This window comes from Cnephaeus nilssonii (genome assembly GCF_951640355.1).
Source record: "Cnephaeus nilssonii genome assembly, chromosome: 6".
NCBI classification, from domain to species: domain Eukaryota; kingdom Metazoa; phylum Chordata; class Mammalia; order Chiroptera; family Vespertilionidae; genus Cnephaeus; species Cnephaeus nilssonii.
In genome coordinates, this window is record NC_137077.1 from 30,457,797 (window position 1) to 30,484,644 (window position 26,848).

At 38.2% G+C, this 26,848-nt stretch overlaps 1 protein-coding gene across 2 annotated transcripts in view; it reads right to left on the reverse strand.

Moving 5' to 3' along the window:
- Window positions 1–7,636: 7,636 nt before the first annotated feature.
- Window positions 7,637–26,848, reverse strand: part of ST8SIA1 (ST8 alpha-N-acetyl-neuraminide alpha-2,8-sialyltransferase 1) — a 133,838-nt gene continuing 114,626 nt past the window's right edge. For both annotated transcript variants that reach the window (XM_079775775.1, XM_079775776.1), the window contains one exon: window positions 7,637–10,232. In XM_079775775.1, the coding sequence (XP_079631901.1) occupies window positions 9,746–10,232 (487 nt within the window). In that variant the 3' untranslated portion in view covers window positions 7,637–9,745. The remainder of the gene's footprint in view (window positions 10,233–26,848) is intronic.

The following is a 26,848-nucleotide window of genomic DNA, read 5'->3' on the forward strand; positions in this document are numbered from 1 at the left end:
CCTGATGGAAAGTTGATTATGGTGGACCCACCCAATAGATATCCATACTCCGTTCTTATTGTTCCCCTTTCCCTATACAAAAGGTTGAAATATTCTTGATTGAAGTCTATCTTAAGACCAGTAAACTCTTCTTTTTAAAAAAATATTTTTATTGGTTTCAAAGAGGAAGAAAGAGAGAGAGAAAGATAGAAACATCAATGATGGGAGAGAATAATTTATTGGCTGCCTCCTGCACACCCCCCACTGAGGATCGAGCCCGAAACCCAGGCATGTGTCCTGACTGAAAATCGAACTGTGACCTCCTGGTTCATAGGTCGTCGTTCAACCACTGAGCAGAGCCGGCTGGGTAAGACCAATAAACCCTTAATTGCTCTGTAATCTAACTTTTGATTGCATTGTTTATCATGAAAAAGTTCCCATATATTGAGGTTTTTAAAATTCATGTCTGGAAACTATAACTCTTGAGAAGGAAAGAAATGGCTTTCATTCTATATGAAAGAAATAACAAAGGGCTGTTTCCTCATATTTTCAAAATCCCCAAAACAAGATAATGTCTTAGAATTACAAATGTTAAATGTAATTCGATATAGCCTCTACTTCATCCCATGGTCTCCTGATCAAGATTCAATTCAATCAACCTACATCTTTAGTTCTTCATATCATCAAGAATCTGACTGTGTATCCAAAATAATCAGTTTTCAAGTAAAAATATAGTCTGTGACTTGTAATTACCCTCTTTTAAGGTTTAGGAATTCTTGAGTAATTAATGCCTTTGGATTCTTAATATCTGTTTTTGAATGCTTAAATCGAAACAAAGCAGAACAGCAGGACTCAGCAATATTTAGATTTTTTTTAACTTAATGATAGTTGTTGAAAACAAGTTAAATCTGTTTCCCTCATATGGTCTGAGAATAGGTTAGGATATCTACATTTATACTAGAGCTCTGCCTCCCCTCCCAAATGATTCAGATTTAACATAATGAAGTTTTAAGATTAGGTAATAGAATGTCCTTTCCTAAAATAGCTGTAGCCCAAAAGGCTGCTATGTGAGAACAAAGTCAAAGAATTAATAAGATCTGCATAAACACCTTGATCAATGTCTGAGGAGACATGTATGATCAAAGATGGACCAAGGTCACTCTTCCTGATGTCCCTCTCTCTGAGAAAGTGTCTGGCAGAATTGGGCCACTAGAGTCCAAGGGAAATGGGAGTTTGAAGCAATTATCTAAGTAATTCAGTCAAGAGGGCACACTTGGTTTTGTCAAAGTCATCCATGTAAGCAGAAGCGGAATCTAAATGTTTTAAATCTTATTAGGAACTTATTAAAGTACCTCTAGGACACACATACAGATATTGACTCATTGCATACAGGAAACATTTTATTGCTGTAAAAAGTAGGCTCCAGTACATGTCATATTAAATAAATGTTCAATTCTTTCTATTTTAATTTGCCCAATAGTTTCTTTCAGCCATGTAAGAGGTACCAGTAGGGCTCTTACGTTCTATTTATGGCATCTATAATTCTGTATTTCTAAAGTAATTTTCTCACTAAGCAGCATGAGTTTTCATCCAGAAGAATAAAATCAGTATAGCTGATATGGATATGAAATAAAGTAGGAATAGAAAAGAAAATAGGATTACCCATTCACTTCAGGGAAATAAAAAGACTTCACAAAGTATTTTAAAAAATATTTTATTCACAGGGTACATTTCCAAATTTTCTCCAAGTAAGGGAGGTAGAGAAATTGAGACTTATTGAACCTTCTCACTACCAGCCATAATTACAATGAACACACCAAAGGAAAAGACATGTTTTTACAGCAAACCTCCTCCTATGACATTGCATTTAGAGTCTGTGGAAAGAAATAACTCAAGCAGAACCAACAGAGATAGGTACTGTGGTTGTTTTTTTTCAAGTCACACTATAAAAAGTACCAATTAAAGTTTTTTTCTTACCTGCTCTATTTTATGTGAAAAAGAAGGAATGAAGAGCACTGATTTTCCCTACACCTCCTGCCAGCAGACTGTGGCTTCATTATAAAGAAGTATTTCCATGTACACTTCAAGGGTGATTTCATTTTATATTCTAAGCTAAAGCCTTTTCCAGAATAACTGTATCCATCGACTGGTAGTCAGACTATATACTGTTTGAGAAAGGAGAAGAATTGAATTTTTCTCTTTGCCTCTTACCTCTAGCCTCTGCAAATTTGCTCTTGAAAAACAGCTTGCACACCTGTGGAATGACATAGAATGTGCAATCATTGAATTAGAGATCTTAGAGAAACTTTCTTTTTCAAAGCTTTTCAGACCAACTATGCTGTATGGTAACTAGAGTTCTAGAATATTCCAGACGTTTTAAAAATTAAGCAAGCTTTGCAATGGAGCTACCCTTGTCTGTTCTGTCTTCCTTCTAGCATCTCTGAGTCTGATGTACCCCTGTGGCCACCAATCATCCCAAATTATCAATCCTGTATATTATGAAGGAGTATCTACACCAACCTACCAACAAGAAAGCCCAAAGGATGGGTACTGATGAATGAATGAGAAACAGAAGCCAATTGATTCTTTGCTTCCAAGAATGCTAGAATTCACTGGAGAAAACATTCTTAATCTCTGCATCCTCCTGTAACTATCACCTATAGCTCTCAATGAGAAGGTTCTATAGCTTCAAGAAAGGATATGTACATACTGTTATCAGAGGTCTCCAAGGCCGAAATACTATATGGTGCATTTATATAAAAGTCACATTCACTACATTCGTGAGAGTTCTTGCTGATGACAAAGATACAACTTGGAACAGACATAGTTACACCTTTAAAGTGACTGGAGTACATGAAGAAAATAGATAAGTGGGAGCCAAGCCAGAAAAAGTGAAGGTACCCTCTGCCACCCCCCCACCAGGTCAACCATCTTTCTCTTTTCAATGGGCATAAATAATGCAAAGTGTGTGTGTACGTGTGTGTACACAAGAACATAGGGGAGAAAACCCATCTACGTTTCCTTACATAATGACGAATATAAAAGCCTATTACTGAAGTAATAGTGGGAGCAGGGGACTATAAAGCTTTTAAACTCACTATGCATAGCATCAGGTGGCCATGCAACCATGGTTCAAGGTGTCAATTTCCTCCTATTGCTCCCTCATCATGACAGGAGATCTAAATAATCATCCTATTTCAGAAGTATGTGTCACAGTGGAAATGAAAGAGGAATGTGAACATGGGAGTGTTTGCACGTCCAGGCTCAAATACCAAGGAGAGCACAACTGCAGAGAGGCCAGAAGTGGGGGAGCTACAGACTGTGAGGGTCCCAGGAGGTAAACAGGTTCCCCCTCTTCTGTTTTCTTCCCTAAGTGTCTCACAGTCTGGCTCTCACCCTGCTTCCTCCAGCATCTTTCATCGTTAGTCACAACTACTGCATGACAGTACGTTTCCTTTAAAATGTCTGAAAAAGTTCTATTTTGGGAACTGCACTGAAGGACAAAAGCCTATGTGCTCTCTGCTTAGCTACCTTCTACTAGTAAGATCCCTCCTAATGGTCCTTCACAATTAAAACCCTGATTTTTATCTTCCTTTTTTTCATTTTGGTTAAACTCTTTTTAACATTATAAGTATCCATTTCTCTTGCTGTGCAGAGAAAACCAGACATATCTGAGTCCTGAATTTTTCTCGACCCTGGATAAAATCATATCTTGTAGATATTTATTGGTATCGTGTGAAGCATGTGCTTTTAAAATGGCAAATATCTGGAGAAAATCTAATTACATAAAAGCAGAAAGAGACATGAGCAATATACTAGGGTATTATTCTATAAAACTCCTAGACAGCTCTGCAACATTGGTTATATCCCACAACTTCAAAAGGAAAGCAAAATCAGAAAGAATTTCACCACAAAGTCCAGAGCAACAGGAACACAGAGGAGGTAGGTAAATGAGTGACCATCCACAAAATATAATTCGTCTTATTTTTTTTTTAACTTTAAAAAAGTTAGAGTTATAGTCTTTGGCTATCACACAAATGCTCACAGGTATTATAAGCCAATTTATAATAAGTTATTTATTACTTATTTGTTAGAGATAGAATAAATCAGAAATGCAGGCGCCAGAAGGAAGAAACTTAGAAGGAAACATAACCATATATTTTCCTATTGCAACGGCAAGCAGAGGTGGTGTTGTGTTTGAATGAGCTTTCCATTCATGCACCTGCTTCAATCTCTCACCTCTAAGATGCATGTAAAAATTCAAAGGACAAGATAGGCTGAGGGTAATGCCTGTAGTAACCATTTTCTTAAGATAGGAAGGGAAAAGGTTATGGCAATTGTAGATTCATATATATTTCCTTCTACTTATTCAACCTCAGTATTATATGGACTCACATTTTGGAGTTTATAAACAGACATTCCAGGCTTCAGGATTTCTCTGGGTTCATCTCCAGGGCTTTAAAAGAGGCTCTGTAGGAACTGGTGGAATATTACCATCTCCCTATCTTCAAGGACTCAGAAAATCCATCTGAAAGTGGGGGTTTGGGGGAGCTCCACTTTTAATAATCACTGGCAGGGCCATAATTAGGTCAGGGTGACTAGAACTCTGTCACAAGACTCCCAAATTTAGAGAGCACAAGTTTAAGGGGAAAAAATCAACAGCAACAAAAAAGAACACCCTATATAAGACAGTGTAACATTTTAAGCTTCTCAGCAAATTTCCACACCAGCTCTCTAGTCACAAGGCTAGTAGCTCCTCTCCACAGTGAGGCCATGGGATTGGACAGAGGAAGGTGGTGCTTGAAAGCCAAGGTCAAGCACAGAGACTTCTCTGACCCTTTGTATCCTGAGAGCTTGAGAACAGGGTTGTCTCTTCCTTTCCACTTGCCTCATCCACTGCCTAGCACACAGTGGATTGAAGTTGTCAAAACCGCTGGTCATATTTATAGTTACTGTTGACTGTGTTAGAAGCTTGACCTAAGTTGAAGGCGCTGGGAGTGATTTACCCACTTCTAGCCCTGACGTGTACCCACCAGAAGTCATATACTCGGAGAGTCAACCTCTACCTACACTGGAAGATGAAGAAAGACAAAGCACAGTTTTGCACTCAGTCCTTACTTCTCCACATACTTGTCCTCAAGTTCCCACAAAAATCTTTATAGCTTTGATCACTGGAACTCTGCAAACATAGAATAGGTATGTTCCCTGGTCTTGGTGAGAAATTTTTCATACAACACAATAAGAACTTGATAAAATTTTAAATGGGCTGTGACATTTCTTCCTCTTAGGTTGCTCCTAACAAGATTTCTCAGTTAAACATTTTCACAAAGTCCATATTTTTAAACATACAAATTAAAATGACAGGTCACCGATTTTCCACACAAAGAAATAAGAGGCTGTGCATAGTATACAACTACCATCATTGCTGACAAAAGAAATGTTATTGATATCATTTCCATTTGAAATCATCTGTAATACTCCTGTAAATATTTTGACTAATTAAAAATATTTTTGGTAAATTTAGAATTCTAGGAATTCTTCAGTTATTTTCCAAGTAGATTTTAAAAAAAATACACTTATATTAATTTTCAGAGAGAGGGAAGGGGATAGAGAGAAACATCAATGAGAGATGGGCATTATTGATGGGCTGCCTCTTGCACGCCCCACACTGGGAATCAAGCTCGCAACCCAGGCATGTGCTCTGAATGGGAATCAAACTGTGACCTCTTGGTTCTTGGGTTGACACTGAGCCACACCAGGTGGCCCAAGTAGACTTTCAAGCCATGTTGTCCATTGCTTCAGGTATAATTTATATTTAACTTAAACAAAGTTTTTAGCCAAAAGAAGGGCATGAGACATCACAAAGACAAACACAGAGTATTGTCTGAACATCTGCCATTCGGGATCATCTGGATCATTTTGGATCATTTGCCTTTGTTAAAATAGCTAAAAGTGAACTAAACAGAAACAAAATCCAGGAAGCACTCTTCAACTTCTTGTGCTAATTGCAGGTTAGATGCACAGTGTCATATAAACTGCTGGTCAATATTCTATATAAAGCTGTCATGTCCAATGTCCTCTTCATATAAAAATCTTTCATATAAAAATTATTTTGCTTTTTTTTCTTAATCCCAACTCATACGCACAAAGTATGTGATTATCAGAGGGTATAGGGGGGATAAATGATGATGGGAGGAGACTTGACTTGGAATGGTGAACACACAATACAATATATAGATGATGTATTATAGAATTATACATTTCAAACGTATAAATTTATTCACCAATGTCACCCCAATAGATTCAATAAAAATGAAAAGTTAAAATTAAAAAAAATTATTTTTTCTATGTAATGACTTAATCTTTCACCTATCTTAATTTTTTATGAAGTGCAATAAAAATTAAACAGAGGTCATCCTTATTTATGATCATCAGCATCAATGCAATTCTCAAATTATAGCTAATAAAAAGTCTCATCAGGAACTTATTTTCAGTTCTTTCACCCTTTATTTAGCCCTCTTGGAGCCACCTAATTTTTCACTAAATAACTTTAAAACTTAGATGTAATAATGCCTTCTCTTGGCAGATGCATTGAAAGTGATTACTTTTTTGTTGAATGTGTCTACCATAACTTGAATATCTTCTGAGATGAATCTTAAGGGCCAGTAATATAAAAATGTAATTGACTAAATTTGGCAAAGTGTGAGGCACAAGTGTAAAGTCCTCAATTTCAGAAAAACAAAATAATGAGAGTTTAGAATTCAATTTCTTAATAGTAATAGAGAATTCCAGAGTATTCTGTAAGATAATTCTAGAGACATCCTTACTTAGGAACACGTGTATTTTAAAAGGATAGATGCACAAGTTTATTCTACACACACATGCACACACACACATAAGCACATATACTCACAAGCTTAGGTTTAGATACATCTAACTAACCACAGAAATATGTATGGCATACCTCTAAAGCAGTGATGGGCAACCTTTTGAGCTTGGTGTGTCAAACTTCGCCAAAAAACTGAGCATAACTCGGGTAGTGTGTCACTTTGAGGAAAAAACATTATTTCACAAATGTTTCATCCTCAGGAGCAGCAAATGTTTCATCCTCGGCATGCGGCCGCCTCAGCGGCCGCGTGTCATCAGAAATGGCTACGTGTGTCAGTGCTGACACGCGTGTCATTGGTTCGCCATCACTGCTCTAAAGTAATGCCAAACTTTAATCTACTCTAAGAAAATATTCCCATTAACTTGTCATCACACTTTCAATGACATGAGCATGTGTATGTATCCCTAAGTGAAAACACTATGGAACCATCAAAATATTTTGGTCTAATCTAGGGCTTCTCAACCTTGGCACTATTGACATTTCAGACTGCATGATTCTTTCTAGTGGGGAATCTGACCTGTGCATTGTGAGTGTTTAGCAGGATTCCTGGCCTCTACCCACTAGATGCCAGTAGCACTCTCCAAATCATGACAATCAAAAATGTCTCCAGACTTTGCCAAATGTCACCAGATGGAGGAGGAGACTCACCCCATTTGAGAAGCAATGGTCCAAGTAAACATGATGAGTTTGGGATCGGTCTTGCCTTTCAGAAACCACAAATTTATAACTAAACATTGTACAAACCTATTGCACAAATCTATCCCAGGAATCAAAACAAGATGAAACATTTCCAGATAATACTTTCAATGGAACTGTGATTTGCTGGCTTTAGGGAGCACATTAATTACATTTTAACAATTTTAACAATTAAACACTAATTTGAATGACATATTTTATTAACATTTGTATGTGTTTTTCGTTAGCCCTTTTATATTTCTGAGTAAGTGATAGGTTAAAATTTATCCTTTTTTAAGGTAATTATTAAATAATAACAATAGCTCAAAAGGGGAAATATATTCAGGATTGCATGTATAGCACATATTTAACACAGCTCACTCAATAGTACATTCTTACATTTTTCCTGCTATACAGCATCAAAATAGCAAATCAATTCTGCACAGAATCAATACTCTAAAATTCTTAACTTTCTAAGTATCAGTATAATCTATGTTTTATCAACCACTCACATTTCAACTGTTGATTTCTATAATAACCTTGGCATTCAATCTTATTTAGAAATTGCCTATTTCAATGATGTAGATATTTCCCAAGGGCATTGTTATCCTGATAACTTTTATATTAACCTACCTAAATGCCACCTGTTTTAATCTGTATTGTGTACTAAATTTCTACCATTAAAATATAAAACAACTTTTGGCACAATTTACCTAAATTTTGGTGATACTTAAAAAAATAAAGAGTGATTTCTAGCATCTCCTTTTAGAATAAGGCATCTCAAAGAACAAAGATAATAAAAGGCTTCCTTTACCTTTCTCTTATATGTAAACACATTTGGCTGCTTGTAGTCTGTCAGAGTTTGGCTTTCAAAGTAGTCCTATCTGCTACTATGAGAATAGATAGCTACTAATTCACACCCCTTTACTTGTATGAATCTACCTAATATGATCGTACTCAACACAGGGTCCACTCATGATATGTTGGAGAGAGTCAGAATGAGTAAAACAATTCTGTTCAATTGGAGTAAGCATTTGTGGGTAAGGTTTGCATCTCATGCTGGTATAAGCATTATGAGCAGCAACCAGTAAGCTGGTTTGTCTTATACCAGGGTGTGGTGGGTAGGTACATAATACATTTGGAACTCTCCAACACTGGTTACAGATTTTTGAAATACCAGTCATGTGGATTCTTGGGAATGAGCTTTGTTTAGTTGTGTGTGTGTGCATATGCTTTATCTCAGAGTGAATATACCATGGTAGATAGAAAAGGGAGGAGCCTTCCGATCTGTCTTCCAGAGACTAAGTTTACCACATTGTGCTTTACTTCATCTCTGAACATTAAATTATAAAGACAATGATGCAAATAATTTGCAAATAACGCATTCACATTTGTACTCTTTGTGCACTAAAATAACAATAATGCAAACAGGCTTACAAAATGCAGACCTAAAATTGAATGTATGCCCTACATTCTGAGGAGGAGGAAAAATGGTTCATGTTATTCAGACTGTGAATCAACAGTCTAAATTCAACAATGTTTCACATTGTCTAAGTAGACTTGACAAAGGGGAGGAAGTAATTCTTATGTAACATTTTTTAAATGGAGGGGGACTACAGTTAACATACACTTGGTTCAACAAATCACAATGTCAGCTGTAGCGTTTTGTGTCCTTAATACTCAGTAAGGGATTTTTTTAAAAATCTACCCCATTTCCTATTCACTTCCCCTAAATAGGACAAAAATAAATAATAATTTTTAAAAAAATCTATGGTTCTAATTTCAGTCTTCATAAGTAATTTTTTTTAAATTAAGCCAGCTTTTATTGATAATCAGTAACACTTTGCCCTGGCATTTCCTTTATTAACCTTGATTAACTCTTCAACTTCAACAACTAGAGTTCCGCCTTACTTGTGAACTGTACCTTCTCGATTTAAACCATGCAAATGTGCTTTGCCAACATCATTTCATCAGAATGTCACTAGTTGCAAATCCACAATGTGCTATCAAATACTTCATAAAACATCTTACTTCCTATTTGTCCTCCAAGCCAACATTAAAAATAGAGTTTCCTTTGGATGGCGGTTGCTGTTTGCAAGTGGCCCAGGCAAATCCAGGAAACAACTGCACCACTTCCTTTTGCAGTCCTGTAGAAAACCTAGCAAAAATACCCTGGCTTAGTTCTTCCTTTTCCCACTGTCCCTAGGAAGTGGGCTGGAGGGAGGTATCCTCACACGGGTCCAGCTGCATTCTCAGTGCGCCAGTTTTATGAAGGTACCAGAGTTGGAGAAATTCCTCCGGCATGGCATGAAAGCCAGAAAAGGGCAAGACATTGTCATAGTAGTGGTGGCTGATGGGCTGCTCATGCATATTCACAGAGAAGGGCCAGAAGCCATAGATGGCCACCTCCTCACAGAGGCCCAGGGCTGCGCTCACCAGAAAGAGTCCCGTGGACAGGCGTTTGGCGTGAATTCCCCTACTTTTCCAGAACTTTCCAATGCTACGCAGAAAGTTGGGGTTAGCAAAGAGCACTGTTTGATTGGCACCGACATCTGACAGCGTATAATAAACACGGAGGGAAGGCTCTGTTCCCGTCTTCATAGAAAAAGCAGGCATATAGATGTAGCTGTGGTTATAAATTTTCATGTTGTCCACAAATGTCTTTCTGGACCACAGCAGGTTCTGAAACCTATTAAAGAGAAAAAGAGGCTCAATTACCCTGGAGAAAAGAAATCCATCAACACCCACTCTGCTGTTCTTCTGATGGGCTTGATTGCTCATACATCCTTGAACTTCCAATTCTCTCTCATCATGTGGCTTGGCTTTCCCCCATCTCAGCAACCTAGACTCAGGTTGAGAGTCCTTAATGAGATGTCCTCTTAACTAAAGTGCATTGCACGTTTTGTTCTCTTCCACGTTTTATTTGCCTGGAATGTAAGGATGGTTTAATACCCATGAATTCATAAAGTTTTGGTTATTGAATAGGATTTTGATAAAAGCTATTTGTGTGGTCTGACATGAGCACAGGACTGATTCCTCATCTGCAAATCAAAGGAACGTCTTCAAAAATGCTTCTTCACTTTGAAATTCTATGATTCTACAAGTATTCAGATCAATCAATGCTATATTGCCGAAACCAGTTTGGCTCAGTGGATAGAGCATCGGCTTGTGGACTCAAGGGTCCCAGGTTCGATTCCGGTCAAGGGCATGTACCTTGGTTGCGGGCACATCCCCAGTAGGGGGTGTGCAAGAGGCAGCTGATCGATGTTTCTCTCTCATCGATGTTTCTAACTCTCTATCCCTCTCTCTTCCTCTCTGTAAAAAATCAATAAAATATATAAAAAATAAATAAATAAATAAATGCTATATTGTAACTATAACATTACATAGAAAAAAAAAGACTTGTTATAAAATGATGCTAAGAGTTGCCCATGTTGCTTGCACCAAAAAACACTTCTTTCACTTTGGATTATATGAAGTGAAAGGTCACCTATGTGCACCTAAGATTTATGGTACACATCCTATGTGTCAGACATTGGGGAATTAAAAATTTAATGACCCCACTTTTGGGACACTTTGGTCACCAACAAGGGTAGAGAGAGTACTAAAACAATGATGAGGATTCAGTGTTCCTGTAACAAGTAAGGCTGGAACGATGGAGGCTGTGGTGACAGACGAGGCATGTGGCAAAAAACTTGTGCATCTCTCCTTTGTTTGGACTTCACTCTGTGGCCATGGGGAATCTTCACAGCAGTAAGTACTTACAGGATTTACTATTTGGGTTACAAATATTTCATCATTTGCTTAGTGGTCAGTCCATGTCAAGAAAGGTAATTCTGGCAGTGGAGAGGGTGTTCTGGAGAAGGAGGAGGCTGGTGAACTAAAGACCAATTAAGAAGTTGCTGGAGTAGCTCAAGTGAAAACAAAGAGAAAAAGACAATGAAATGGGCTAGGGCGTTGCAACCTCTGTTTTCTTCCACAGGAAGGGGAGCCGCCCATCTCAGGTTATGTGCGGAAGGAGCAGCAGCATCTGAGAATGGAGCTGGGCCACAACTAGCAGGAGTCTGGCCTGACATCTTGGCAGGGCTCATCATAAATATGTGAAACCAAAGTTCTGAATACACAAATCCACAGGATTTTATGCAGCAACCAGTGTTATTAACCTTGCCTGCCATGAAAAGTGTGTTTCTCAAGCCCAAAGGAAGGGAAATTGCTCAAGTTTTCTTCATGTCCTTGATTCAGCAGCCTGCTTTAGCAATATTTCCTGGGCTCTGACAAATAGAGAAGGGATCACAGCATTTTTAGGTGGAATAACTTTACCATAGAAGAAGTCAGGGAAGCCCATTGAACCATATTTTGGAGCTGAGCTAGCTTCTCCAGCAGAAATTCCCACTTCCCAACTTCCAAATAGGCTCTGCTTAGAAAATGTTAAATTTTTCATCTTTTTTTAAAAATATTTTTTTATTGATTTAAGAGAGGAAGGGAGAGGAGAGATAGAAACATCAATGATCAGAGAGAATCATTGATTGGTTGCCTCCTGCACTCACCCTACTGGGGATGGAACCTACAACTGGGGCATGCGCCTTGACCAGTAATCAAAACTGTGACCTCCCAGTTCATAGGTCAGTGCTCAACCATTGAGCCACACTGCCCAGGCAATCTTTCATCCTTCTTAATTGCCCATCCCTATCTCTCCTCCTAAATAGTAATTCTTTCTCAATAATGTAGATACACACTGCAGATAGTATTCTACTTTGTTTGAACAGTGGTTCTCAAACTATAGCTGGAATGATGTGATATCACTTTCTGATGAGAGTTGTCCAGGGAGATGAATTTTTATCCAGCACTCACCACTGATTGTGATATAAGTGTCCAGGGGATATACTTATTTAGAAGATCAAAGCCATTAACGTAATTTGTCTAGCTCTCTGCATCTATCCCTCAACACCTCTTTATATCTTCAACTAGAGGCCCGGTGCATGAACTTTGTGCACTCGAGGGGTCCCTCAGGCCGGTCTGTGCCCTCTTGCAGTCCTGGAGCCATCAGTCGGACATCCTTAACACTGCTGCGGAAGCGGGAGAGACTCCTGCCACCACCACTGCGCTCGCCAGCCGTGAGCCTGGCTTCTGGCTGAGCGGTGCTCCCCCTGTGGGAGCCACTGACCACCAGGGGACAGCTCCTGCGTTGAGCGTCTGCCCCCTGGTGGTCAGTGCGCGTCATAGCGACCGGTTGTTCCGCCGTTTGGTCGAATTGCATATTAGCCTTTTATTATATAGGATGTTATCCTTGTTGCAATTCTAAGAGGAAGAAGTGCTCCTTCTTCCCCACTGTGGTCATGGAACAAGCTATTTCACATTTTCTAAAGAACTCTTGTTCAAAGTGGGTTTCCCCTCTTTAAAACATCCAACTTCTCCACCTGTACTGAATTATCCCCTTCTGTCTTTCAAACACTGTTGGACCTTAATAAGAGAAAATTCTTCCGATGTCCATTCTGTTCTCAGAGCTACGTTCTAGGTCTCATTCCACCAACAACATTCTAGAGCAGTTAGTATACTTCCAGTTGTTTCCTTAAACAACTCCTTCCTTATTGCTGCGCCAAGTGACTCCTATTCCACAGGGCTCTGCTGGCTGATGGAACTTTCCCTATTTTTGTAGTGGACCACTTACTAAGGCGAATTATAGACAGCTCCAGTATAATCAAGGCACTTGATTTTCTGTTCCCTGTCTTAAAGCTGACTGATGATTCTTGAAGAGGGTAGTCTTCCTTCCTTGAGTTTTAACTTTGAAAAGGAACACACATCTTGGATTTACTATACTTTTAATTTTATTAACATTGTTTAAAAACCAGGCCATACTGTATATTGTATTGTATCACTTTTATCTACTTCATTTTTCAATAAATGACATTACTTAACTCAATTTAATGCAATTTAATAACTATTTATGGCATACTTGTTACATTTAATGTTATCCTAATCAAGAGTTTAACAGAAATGGTTTTGAATCTTAGCAAACTATTAAAAAATTAATTCAGAATTATAAAAGAGTGGTGTCCAGCTTATCTCACCAGCCTCATAACTCAGCTACTCATCATGCCCTCACCCTATGCTCCAGTCATCCCTGTATGTGCACTCTTCCATTTTTTTGCATACATAAATCCCTTGTTGCTCATCATTTATTGTCATTTTTTTCTAAATATATTTTTATTGATTTCAGAGAGATAGGGAGAGGAAGAGATAAAAACATCAACGATGAGAGATAATCATTGATTGGCTGCTTCCTGCACGCCCTCCCTCCTGGGGATTGAGCCGCAACCTGGACATGTGCCCTTGACCGAAATCGAACACGGGACCCTTCAGTCCACAGGCCGACGCTCTATCCACTGAGCAAAACCAGGCAGGGTTCGTCATTCATTGTTGATGGGAATGCAAAATGGTACAGCCACTTTGAAAGACAGTTTGGTGGTTTCTTACAAAATTAGACTTTACCATCCAATCTAACAATCACAATCCTTGGTATACCCAGAGGTGTTGAAAATGTATATCCACACAGAAACCTGCAAAAGCATATTCATAATTGCCAAAACTTGGAGCAACAAAGATGTCCTTCAGTAGGTGAATGGATAGAAAAACTATTAAATCCATACAATGGATAGTTCAGCACTAAAAAGAAATGACCTATCAAGCCATGACAAGACAGGGAGGAGTATTAAATGCATATTACTAAGTTAAAGAAGTCAATCTGAAAAGGCCACATACTGCATGATTCCAACTTAATGATATTTTGGAAAACACAAAACTATGGAGACAGTATAAAAATCATTGGTTTCCCAGGATTGGAAGGGAAGAATGAAATGAATAGGTGGAGCACAGAGGGTTTTTATGGCAGTAAAAAGATACTACATGATACTATAATGATGGAAATATGTCATTATACACTTGTCCAAACCAACAATATGTACAACACCAAGAGTGACCCATAATGTACCGTAAACTAGGGATTTCGGGTGATTATAATGTGCTGATGTAGGTTCATCAATTATAACAAATGTACCACTCTGGTGTGGAGGCTGATAATGGCAGAGGCTGTGCACGTGTGGGTTTGAGGTATATGGGAAATCTTTGTACTTTCTTCTCTCAATGTTGTTGCAAACCGAAAAGTGCTCTAAAAACAGTCTTAAAAACAAACAAACACATCATAGCTTCTTTACACAATAGCAATCACATTTTAGAAATATATAATAAAACAAAGATATATTATAAATTTAGTACTGCCAAGTCAGAGATGAGCAAATTCAAAGGGCCAATATACATATTAAAATATGCACAAACTAACTGTTGAATTTCAGACAGAAGGTAGGGGAGGGTGGGCAGGAAGAGATCAACCAATGAACTTGTATGCATATATGCATAACCCATGGACACAGACAATGGGGTGATTAGTGTCTGAGGGGTAGGGAGGAGGGGAGTGGGCTGGAAGAGGTTTATGGGATGGGGGGAAGGAGGACCTATGTAATACTTTCAATAATAAAGATTTTTTTAAAAGCTGACACTGGAAAAAAATAAATTAATTAAATACATTAAAATAAAATATGCACAATCACAAGCATGAAATTCATACCAATTAAAACTACAGCAAAAGAACAGTTTTCCATACATCAAATTGGTAAAAATTAAGAAGCATGTCAATAATTATTAGAAAAAATATGAGAAATGGGTACTTTCATGCTTCAAATAGGAATATGAATTGTCACAGACAGTTCAGAAGGTGATTTGGCACTTTCAATGTACACACCTCCTGACCCAGCACTTCCATTTCTCAGCTGGTACCCTTGCTATTTACAGAGCAACCTCCCTCACTTCTCATAGGTCTTGACTCAAATGAAAGCCCTCAGGGAAGCCTTTTCTGACCACCCACCTCATCTCTCACCTTCGTTGCAGTTCTTTGCAGTACCTATCATGACATGACATTTTAGTACATGTGCATGTCTTTGTTTATTGTTTATGTCTTCTTGAATGTCCACAAGGAGAACTTTGTTTGCTGCTAATCCACAGCACCAGGAAGGGCGCTGGGCACATGGCACTAAGAAAAGATGCATGAATGTTTGCTGAAGGATGCAGTAAGTCAGAAGCAACTTAGAAGTCTATCATGAAGGGAATAGCAAAAACAGTTATATCCAGACTCTGGATACAAAGCAGTTCTTTTAATAACACAGCTCTATTTGTATTGAAATGGAAATATTTCCAAGGCAAGATGTTATATGAAAAACAAACAAATTCCATAATTACTACTGCAATTTGTATAGTGGATTATCACACCAGATAAAGATACTAGTATATAGCCCTGACCGGTTTGGCTCAGTGGATAGAGCGTCGGCCTGTGGACTGAAAGGTCCCAGGTTCGATTCCGGTCAAGGGCATGTACCTTGGTTGCGGGTATATCCCCAGTGGGAGGTGTGCAGGAGGCAGCTGGTCGATGTTTCTCTCTCATCCATGTTTCTAACTCTCTATCCCTCTCCCTTCCTCTCTGTAAGAAATCAATGAAATATATTTTTTTAAAAAGATACTAGTATATATTTTCTATGGTAACACATATGTGTGTAAATACATGGGGAAATGTTAGGATTCACATTAAGCTGAAAATAATGCCTACCTATGGAGAGAGTAGTAAGTATGGGGGAGGGGTAAAGGGTCAAGGGAAGCTTTATTTATTTATTTATTTGTCTTTATTTTTATTGTTGGCACTATTACAGATGTCCCCATTTCTCCCACTTTGCCCCCATCCACCCAGCCCTGGCCCTGCCTTCCCTCAGACCATTACCATGTTGTCTGTGTCCATGGATTATGCATTTATGTTCTTTGGCTAATTGGTCAAGGGAAACTTTAGCTTCATCTGGAATGCTTTCATTTTTTAGAAGGTGAATACATTTATGAGTTACTTGTGTTATTAAATTATTTCCTTTTGAAAATTCAGGCACCTTAGTAGTCACATAAATGCAAAGCAAAATAATTGTGAGTTTCGAGTTTACTCTTTTCAACACAATAAATTAGGACTATGTAATTTTATTCTTTTACATTTTAAAATATATTTTTATTGACTTCAGAGAGGAAGGGAGAGGGAGAGAGAACTAGAAACATCAATGATGAGAGAGAATCATTGGTCGGCTGCTCCCTGCACACCCCCTACTAGGGATCAAGCCGGCAACCCTTGACCGGAATTGAACCCAGGACCCTTCAGTCCACAGGCCGACTGAGCCAAATTGTCTAGGCCTTAATTTTTTAATATTATTATATTGTTGTTTGTATCATATAAAGCACATTTACAAAAGATTCACAAATGTGCAAGTTAATTCATCTCTTAAGCATATTTCATTTTTAAAGTTCACTTCTACATAAAATATTTTTCTAATTTTTCTCTACAATAACTCTTATTTGAACACTTCCCTTATAATTTACTTCCTGTTCAAAACTTGCAGTGATTTCCAGTGGCTTAACTCATTTCCTCATATTATTTACTTGCTTTTCTCATATTTTAGACCATTTGCCATGTTCATGGCTGCTCACTGTTATTTTTCAGTCTTTGCACAGCTGTTTGTTTACACAGCTGTTGCTTCCTTTTCCTCTGTCAATGAACGTCAATTTTGTGTTGATTTACAAACCTCTCCTCCTCTGTACCTTCTTATCCTGTGGGAGTATCTCTTCCACAGGAGAATATTTTACTAGACTGCAAAAAAACCCCACATCATACCAAACTATTCCATTCATACACAGTACACATTAAAATACGTCCTAAGAATGCAAACTTTTAAAATATTTATAGGATGGGCACTTCAAACTAAACTGGGATGCTTCTAAGAGGATAGGAATTTAAGACAATCCTTTCAGAGATGGATAAATCTGAACTGAATATAATTATCTCTTTAATTTTTATGGCTCATTTACTGAGTTCCTTCAGAAAAAGCTAATGTCCTTTATCTTTGTGTTCCCTAAGCATAACACTATACCTGATACAGTGTAGACATTCGCTGTGGAATGAATAAATGATAAAGGAATGAGTGAGTTTCTAAGCATCTTTGCAATTTTTCATAAAATGCATTTCATTTCAAAATATGCCACAGGAAAAAACAAAACAAATGATTTTTTAGGAATAATAAGATACTATGAGACACTTTTGATTGCCTTCTTGTTTGTAAAGCAACATTTTCTTTCCATGGTTTTTGTGCAAACTATTTCCTTGCCTTAAACCAGAAAATGGGTAATTAGAAACTGAATAGCACTCTGAAATATAAATCTCTAACTAGATACTAGTTCATTTTCTTGTAAACAGAATATGGTAATTTTTACAAACATCCAAGGATTATATAGTCATTTTTAATTTTATTTTTTCCAGGACAAATGAAGTTATGCTTGTTTTTCTGATAGGTGTTCTTTTATGGTTTTTCACTTTTGTAGTTCTCAAAAATAGCAATTATTCTTATTTCCCTAAATTTCAATATGAACTTAAAGTATACTAAACTTTAAAATCATATATTAATTCCTTTTGAGACATAAAATTAAGTGAGGTATATTCTAATCTGTGAATTTCAACCTTTAAGTAAAAAAAAAATTATGTCAATGTTGACACAAAGCAATCACCTTGTATTTTTAAAAAAACAGATTGCATATTAGAAGCCCATTGGTTTTTCCACATAATATCTTACAAAATTTTCTAATATAGATGATGGTGTCAAAATGTGGCTTCCAATAACCGAGAAGGTACTTTGAGAAGATTGCATGTTCAGCCTCTTCCACAGGCAAACTACAACCTTCAGCAAGTTACTTCATCTCTTTATACCCCAATTTTCTCATCTGAAAAAAACTGGAGGTATTAAGAGCACCTACTTATAGAGTTGCTGTGAGCACTGAATGACTTCATATGTGTGCTGCTGCACTTAGAACAGTGCTTGGCACATAAAAAGTCTTATAATTTTTGGCTTTCATCTAAAACTTCACCACCATCATCTTCACCAGCATCATCATCATCACCATTCCTCTCCTCTGTGAAAAAACAAGTGATGAGAAATAAATTCTTAAAGAATTCTACAGAAATAAAGATTATCTCCAAGGATGCAAGTTATAAGAAAACAATTTAAAAAACACTTTCTAGGCAGGATATAGTTGGCATGTGTGTATATATACATTACTAGAATACTGAAGTGAGTGTAATTGTATGCTCATTTTTCATTGTTTTGTTGGAAAATTTTAATATGTGACAGGTATTCCAAACTATCAGTAAACAGAAAGGACCAGAAAAGAGTAAGTGTAGGGGGTCAGAGAAAATGGTCAATTTCACGTAGTTCATCAGAGACTTATTTAAAGCAGAAAGAGAATATCAAAGAACCTCTTTTCTATAATAAAAAAGTTAAATATAAGCAGTTTTAGAAAACAATGAGATCGCTCCAAAATATTATAAAATGCACCATCAATTTTTTCACAAAAAAATTGATCTATGCTCTCCAAAATGTAATTTAAAGCAATTAATGAAACTATTTGCATGAACAGTTTTAATATACTGCACATTTATTCTAGGTATCATTTATTTAATTACATATTCCATTATTCAATTATAACTTATTTTAAAAATGTGCTGGTAAAATCTTTGTTATAAATATAAATAATATAGTGTTTTAAATTTATTATATTCCTAGGGTTAGAGTCTCCCTTTATTTCTCAATTGAAAAGTTAGAAAGTAACTTGAATTTCTCTATTGTGACACAAACTCAACTCAAACTGAAAATCTAGAAAGGGTGTGAAGGCAGGGGTCCTTCTCCCCTCGGTATCTGGGGAGTGGAGGGGAGGCCAGCTGCACTTAAGACCCAGGACAGAGTGGAAGGTGAGGACACTTGACCTCATTGTTCATACCGCTGACTAAATCTGAGAAACAAAGGCGGACCTAATATCCCCCACCCATGCTGCCTTTGGCTGGGTGGCTTGGCGGGTTGAATGCTGGTTATTGCAAGCCCAAAGATATAATTAATTTGGGGAGACTTCTAGGTGAGAGTTTTTTTAAAGGGAAGTCATCATTTACAAATCCCAAAAGCCATCAGAGGATGCATTTGATACTCATGAGAAAGCAGATGGGACCATCTCCTAGTATGTGCCACCTGTACCTTGCAAAGGCTACTTTTGCAGGCTGCCACGGCATATCAGGGTGTCCATGATCTACCTGCAAAGAAACCCCTTGTATTTGGTGTGGTACAGAGAGATCATCTCAAAAACAAAATCAACTACTAGGCTTGACTTCCACATGAAGCTCCTAGCCCATTTTGGGTATGAACATTTGAGTACAAGGGTATCATGCTAACTGGCAAATGTGCTCTGCTTCTGAAGATCAAGTCAGAATGCCGGTTTGTACATAATCACAACATGATAGGTCTCAAGTTATGATTGAAAAGGTTTGCATGAGAATTAAGCTCTATAAAAGTTCTACAAAATGATTCCTGAAAACCTTGAATTTACAATTAACCAACCTCAAAAGTATATACTCAAGAACAAAAGGTCAACCCCAAGGTCTAGTTTATAACATGGTGGGATATGATTCATTCAAATACCACAATGAGGGAACTGGATAATTTTTAAATAACACTGAATTATAAGCATCTCTTTACAAAAGAAAAAAAATATATACTTGTACAAATCTAGAGCAACTGAAACATAAAGATAAGCAAAAAAAATTGTACTTGTACAAATCTAGAGCAACTGAAACATAAAGATAAGCACAAAGAAGTATGTTTGGCATATAGTAGTTACTCAAAAAATATATATTGCCGAAACCGGTTTGGCTCAGTGGATAGAGCGTCGGTCTGCGGATTCAAGGGTCCCGGGTTCGATTCCAGTCAGGGGCATGTACGTTGGTTGTGGGCACATCCCCGGTAGGGGGTGTGCAGGAGGCAGCTGGTCGATGTTTCTCTCTCATCGATGTTTCTAGCTCTCTATCCCTCTCCCTTCCTCTCTGTAAAAAATCAATTAAAAAAAAAATATATATATATATATATTAAACTAGAGGCCTGGTGCACGAAATTCGTGCACAGGGTGGGGGGGCGTGGTCCCCACAGCCCAGCCTGCACCTTCTCCAATCTGGGACCCCTCGAGGGATGTCCAACTGCCCATTTAGGCCCGGTCCTGGTGGGATCGGGCCTAAACGGGCAGTCGGACATCCCTCTCACAATCCAGGACTGCTGGCTCCCAACTGCTCCCCTGCCTAACTTCCTGATTGCCCCTAACCGCTTATGCCTGGCAGCCTGATCACCCCCTAACCACTCCTCTGCCAGCCTGATTGATGCCTAACTGCTCCCCTGCCATCCTGTTTGCCCCCAACTTCCCTCCTCTGCTGGCCTGGTCACCCCTAACTGCCCTCCCCTGCAGGGTTGATCACCCCCAACTGCCCTCCCTTGCAGGCCTGGTCCCTTCCAACTGCCCTCCCCTGCTGGCTATCTTGTGGTGGCCATCTTGTGTCCACATGGGGGCAAGATCTTTGACCACATGGGGGCAGCCATCTTGTGTATTAGAGTGATGGTCAATCTGCATATTAGTCTTTTATTAGATAGGATAGAGGCCTGGTGCATGGGTGGGGGCCAGCTGGTTTGCCCTGAAGGGTGTCCCGGATCAGGGTGGGGGTTCCCTTGGGGCGTGGGGCGGCCTGGGAGAGGGGCCTGTGGTGGTTTGCAGGCCAGCCACACACCCCGGTGACCCAAACGAAGGCCCTGGTATCTGGGATTTATTTATCTTCAATTGAAACTTTGTAGCCTGGAGTGAAGGCCTGAGCCGGCCAGGGCTACCGAAGCTTGGCTTCCTCCATCGCCTGGGCAACCCTAGCCTCCTGCTCTTCCAGCTCCGTGGCTGCTGCCATTTCTGTTGGAATTTATTGACCTTCTTTAATTGAAACTTTGTACCCTTGAGTGGAGACCTGGGCCCGCCAGGGTGTGTGGAAAACTTGGCTTCCTCCCTTGCCAGGGAAACCTAAGCCTCTCTCCTGCTCTCTGTGGCTGCAGCCATCTTGGTTAGGGTTAATTTGCATACTTGCTCTGATTGGCTGGTGGGCATGGCTGGTGGGTGTAGCAGAGTGGTGGTTAATTTGCATATTACTCTTTTATTATATTATATAGTATATGAGAGAAGGAAAAATAAATCAATAATATCCCCATTCTACCATTCAGCATTGACATTAACATACTGATTTCTATTTTACACACACACTCACACCCCTAGTAGCAGGACTGAAATTTACACAGAACTCGCATTTGAAAAGGCTAGCATTTTTTCTACCTTACAGTGCCTTCATCTTATTCTGGTGCTCCAATTCTTGGTAATGGCATGAAAAAACCTTAAATTTGTCAATTAAAAGCAATTCAGTGTCTTTGAAGTAAAACAGTCTTTGGGGTAAATAGCACATCTATTTAAAATGAAAACTCCGCCAGAGCTGGTTTTCCCTCTCAGGAGCTCTCTCCTCCTCCTCACCTTCTGGCTCCCCCTAGAAATGGTGGATCCTTAGGTTGTCTCTAATGTGGTTGATCTTGTCTTGTCCTTGGGGTCCAGCACTGCTGTCCATGAACTGTGGCTGGTACCTCTGGTTCTGGACACCAAGTTGGCTACCACTACTGAAGTCAGTGACCCCCTCTCTTGTCCCAGTAATTCATGGCTGCTTTGCCCAACCTTGGCCCCTTCTTCTCCACTGGTACTTTCAGTGTTTTTGTATCTTCTACTGAAAGTGTGAAAATGTCATGGTTCCCAAAATATCACATGCAGACTATATCACATACTGGAGATACCATCTCAAGCCTACTCCTGGGAAATCCCTTCAGCCATATTTAATTTACCTCCCAGAAACAAGACAGACTCCACCTGAGCTGCTTGGCCCTTTCAGACACCCAACCTGCTCATCACACTATCACTGCCCTAACTCTCCAATTTATCCCATCACCTGGGAAAACGAAGAGGAGGAGTGGGGACAGATGGAAAAGAAAAGGAGAAGAGACAGAGAACATGACAATAGAAAATAAAGGAACAAAAGGAAGAGAATGTGAATTTAAAATGAAAAAAAAATAATGGGAAGACAAAATCAGGCAATCAGAAGCTTGTGTGATACAGAGACTGAGATACAAAGAGAGAAAAGGAACAAAAATCCCTTCCCTCCCAATCACTGATCCCATTATTTTCTGTCACACTGAACAAAGATGGAGAGGGAAACAGCAAAGTGAAGAAAATAACAGAGAAGCAGGTGAGATGTGTCTCACTTGTTCTCTTCAACTTCAAGGACTAATCATACACTCATTTCATTTCACCTCCAATTCTCTCAAGTCATGAACTGCAAACAGCCCCTAACAAACCTCAGGAGATTGCAAAGCAGTTGATTCTGTGGCTAGGTAAAAACAGAGCCCAAGAGTTAATTATATTACAGTTGTTGAAAACAGAGCATCTATTTCCATTTCAGGTTGTGATCCAAGTAGATTACATCAGCTTTTAAAGTAAACCATTTTCCCTACTTACACCTATATTAGATGCAAGGCACATGGCAATTTCTTCCATTTCTATCTGTCTTTCATCACTGTCTGCCTATACTAAAAAGTATTTTGAGTAACACATTTTATGTTACATATACACAGCAGTCATTCTCCTATCTCTCTAAAATATGGTTAATAACACCATTCTTTGCTCACTGTTCAAAAATTGAAAAGTAAACAAACAAACAAATGAAAAACAGAACAGTGCATATATTAGAACCTTTTTAACAGCATGCCCTATAATCATTATGTATTAGGATAAGAGACCAAATATATGAAGGATGAATTAAGGAAAAGAGTTTATTTCTATCTATTGGGTTATTTTTATTTTCACATGTCAGTCTACACCTTTTGGCATCACCTTGCAGTGGTGTCTTGTAATAAAGTGGGGCAGTTAAGTCATCCCCCAGAATAGCTGAGGAAAGTCACATGCTCGGTCATATGCTAAGTTGGAAATCATGGTCCAGACAGCTGTTTAGCAATAAAAGCTGCCGCACAAGGAAGAATAATAGGAAAAAAACGTTCGCTCTACTTAGTTTTATTCCAGGAACTGATTTAAATTAGAAAATTGCTAATTTTCCAAAAAGAAAATCTCTAATATCTAAGGAAAAGACACTGAAAAATGAGTGAAATTTGTCATAGTTGCTAAATAATAAAAATTATTCACTCCAAACTACCAATGGAATTTTAATTAAAAGCAGCATTCTATGAGAACGCAAAGTATATAATATCGCTAGTTAACTTTGAAAAGACCATATATATACTGCATTTCTGGGTTTCATTTTTCTTTACAAGCAACTATTTTACCATTGATTTATAATTATGATTAATAAATAAAATTAGTTTCTTTATATATTAATATTAACTTAAGATTCTATGTAGTTATGATGGTTAATTTTCAGTGTCAACTTGACTAAGTCACAGGGTGCCCAGATATTTGGTTAAATAGTATTTCTGGGTGTGTCTATGAGGGCTTTTCCAGATGAAATTAGCATTGGGCTGGGTAAAAGAGATGGCCCTCCCACTGTGGGTGTGTATTGTCCAATCTCTTGAGTATCTGAGTAGAACAAAACATCAGAGAAAGTGAGAATTCACTCCCTCTACCTGCCTACTTGAGCTAGGATATCAGTCTTCTGCTTTCGGACTAGAATTTACACTATCAGTTCTCAGGCCTCTGGATCTGGGCTAGAACTTACAGCATGGTTTTCTTGGTTCTCAGTCCTTCAGGCTCATATTGGAACTACCCCGCCAGCTTTCCTGGGTCCCCCTTGCAGACAGTAGATGGTAGGACTTCCTATCCTCCATAATCAATTCCTTATAACAAATCAATCTCTTTGTCATTCAGTCTCTGTCTATCTACCTATATAACTCCTTTTGGTTCTGTTTCTCTGGAGAACACTAATATACTAGTCATATACTTTAATATACTAGTCATATACTTTAACATAAATATTATGTATTTATATATACCTATATTTATACAAAATTATATATTTGCATATGTTACACATACTAATATTATAGATTGATATTTACATATATTTATCCATATATTGCCTAAGACACATACATACACACAAAACCTAAATGCATATCTAAATGGCTAAACTGTGCTACCTATACTATTATCTCAGCAGCCACAACTCAAGGCTACTGTGAAAAAGCCAAGTTTAGAGGGAAATGAAAAAGCTTTTCCTGGATTTCTTTAAACCCTAAAACAGCAAAACAAATAGCAATGGGTACTTATTTTCTGTTTATGTCACTAATTCTTGCATTTACTTATCAAACATGAATTTGCTTGTTTTCATGGGAAATGAGGATTCTACAGTTAATTTGTGATTATTGTAGAAAAGGTATACTTATGAGAAAGAAAATCTCCCATGGTTTCATGTGAGTGTTTAATGCACTGGCATGTTTCTCTACATTGTTTTGTCCCCTATATATTTTTTACACAGTTGAGATCATGCATTACATATGCTTCCATCTCATGCTCCTTAAGTAAATGCTAAATCAAAAGTATTTCCAAAGTCATTTAAAGCCATTGAATGCATTTCCTATATTTTGGATGTTTGGGGTGTGGCAAATACATGGATGGGCTCACACAATGCCCATTTCAACCTCCCTCTGTGGCGTGCTCTACCCACAAACTGGAGAGCTAACTGCGCTTCCTGAACTCTTTACAGCGAGGGTTCCAGTTGTGATGTAAGTTTCAGCCTGAGATGTAACTGTGTGTCTTGAAATCTGAACTGAATTAAATAGAGACCAGGGGCCTGTTTTCAAAGCCAGAGCGTGAGTCTGGAGCGAGCAGCGGGAGCTGCGGCTTCCCAGCATGACATGCGGCTGCCTGATTCCACACTCCACTGACTGCAGCAGCTTCTGCTGTGTGGCTCTAGGAGTTGATGTCTGATCCCTCAGCGTTTCTTCTCCCTCCCACCAACTCTAAAACCCACTTAAATAAATCCCTTTATGCTTAAACGAACTAGAATGGATTATATTCTCTGCAATAAATCCTCAACAATAGAGTGTTTCTAATTGTTCAAGATAATACTTAATTCTTTGATACCAGTTTTTCATTTCTAATTCTTTATGCTTCACGGATCTCAAGATTATTCCTTTAGGTTTGACTTTTAGAAGTGTTATTACAAATTCAAAAGGTAGGAGCATTTTTAAGGTTCTTGATACACGTCAATTCTTTTGTTTTTCTAGAAGAAAGGTTGTACTTATTTATTCTCCCATTATTCTCCCATGACAATGTTCACCATCATTGTTATCTTTTTGCTTTAATTTTGCTGCCTGGTTAGTTAAAAATAGTTTGCTGATGTTTTAATGTAACTGTACTTAGTTATTAATATAGTTGAATACTTACGAATTTCATAAGCCATTCGTATTTATTCCTTCATGATTTTGTTACCTCTATGTCCAATTTTTCCTAAGACTGAAATATTTTTCTTAACTATTTATATATGCTACCTTTGTATATGAAAGAGAGTTGCCCTTTTTCTGTTTATATCTGATGTTCTTTTTTCTAAATTATGGTTGGAGTTTTTAAATTTAGATGATGTTACTGATAAGAATGAATTTAAAATGTATTTTATGTGAAATGTATACATCATCTTTTGTGAATTCTCCCAGTAGAAAGTGCTCCATCCTCAAAACAAATAAGAATTCACATTAATGCTATTGTTTGTTTTTGTATTTTACATCTTATGTGTTAATCCTTATACTGGTCTGAATGGTGTCCTCTATAAATCCACATCTACCCGGAACTTGAAAATATAACCTTATTTGGCATTAGGGCCTTTTTGATGTAAGTCATTAAAATTAGGTCATAGCAGATTAGGATGGGCTCTCATCCAGTGGCTGGTATCCTTACAAGAAAACAAAACAGAGACAGACACAATCAGAGGAAACACCATGTGACAATGGAGGCAGAGAGAGATTGGAGTGATGAGTCTGTAAGCCAAGGAATGCCAAGGATTGCTGGCCACCCCGAGAAGCTAAGAAGAGATAAGGATCCGCCCCTAGAACCTCAGAGAAAGCATGCCCTTGACTGTACTTTGATTTCAGATTGCTAGCCTCCAGACTTGTCCGGGAGTACATTTCTGCTAGTTTAAACCTCCCTGTTTGTGGTAATTTCTTATGGTGACCCTAAGGAACTAATACAATGAGTACACAGTTGATTTCTGTACCCAGTATGAGATGAAATTTTTAAATTGTTTTTCTCAAATTGTGAACTGATGGGTCTACCCGAAGCTCGCTCCTTAAA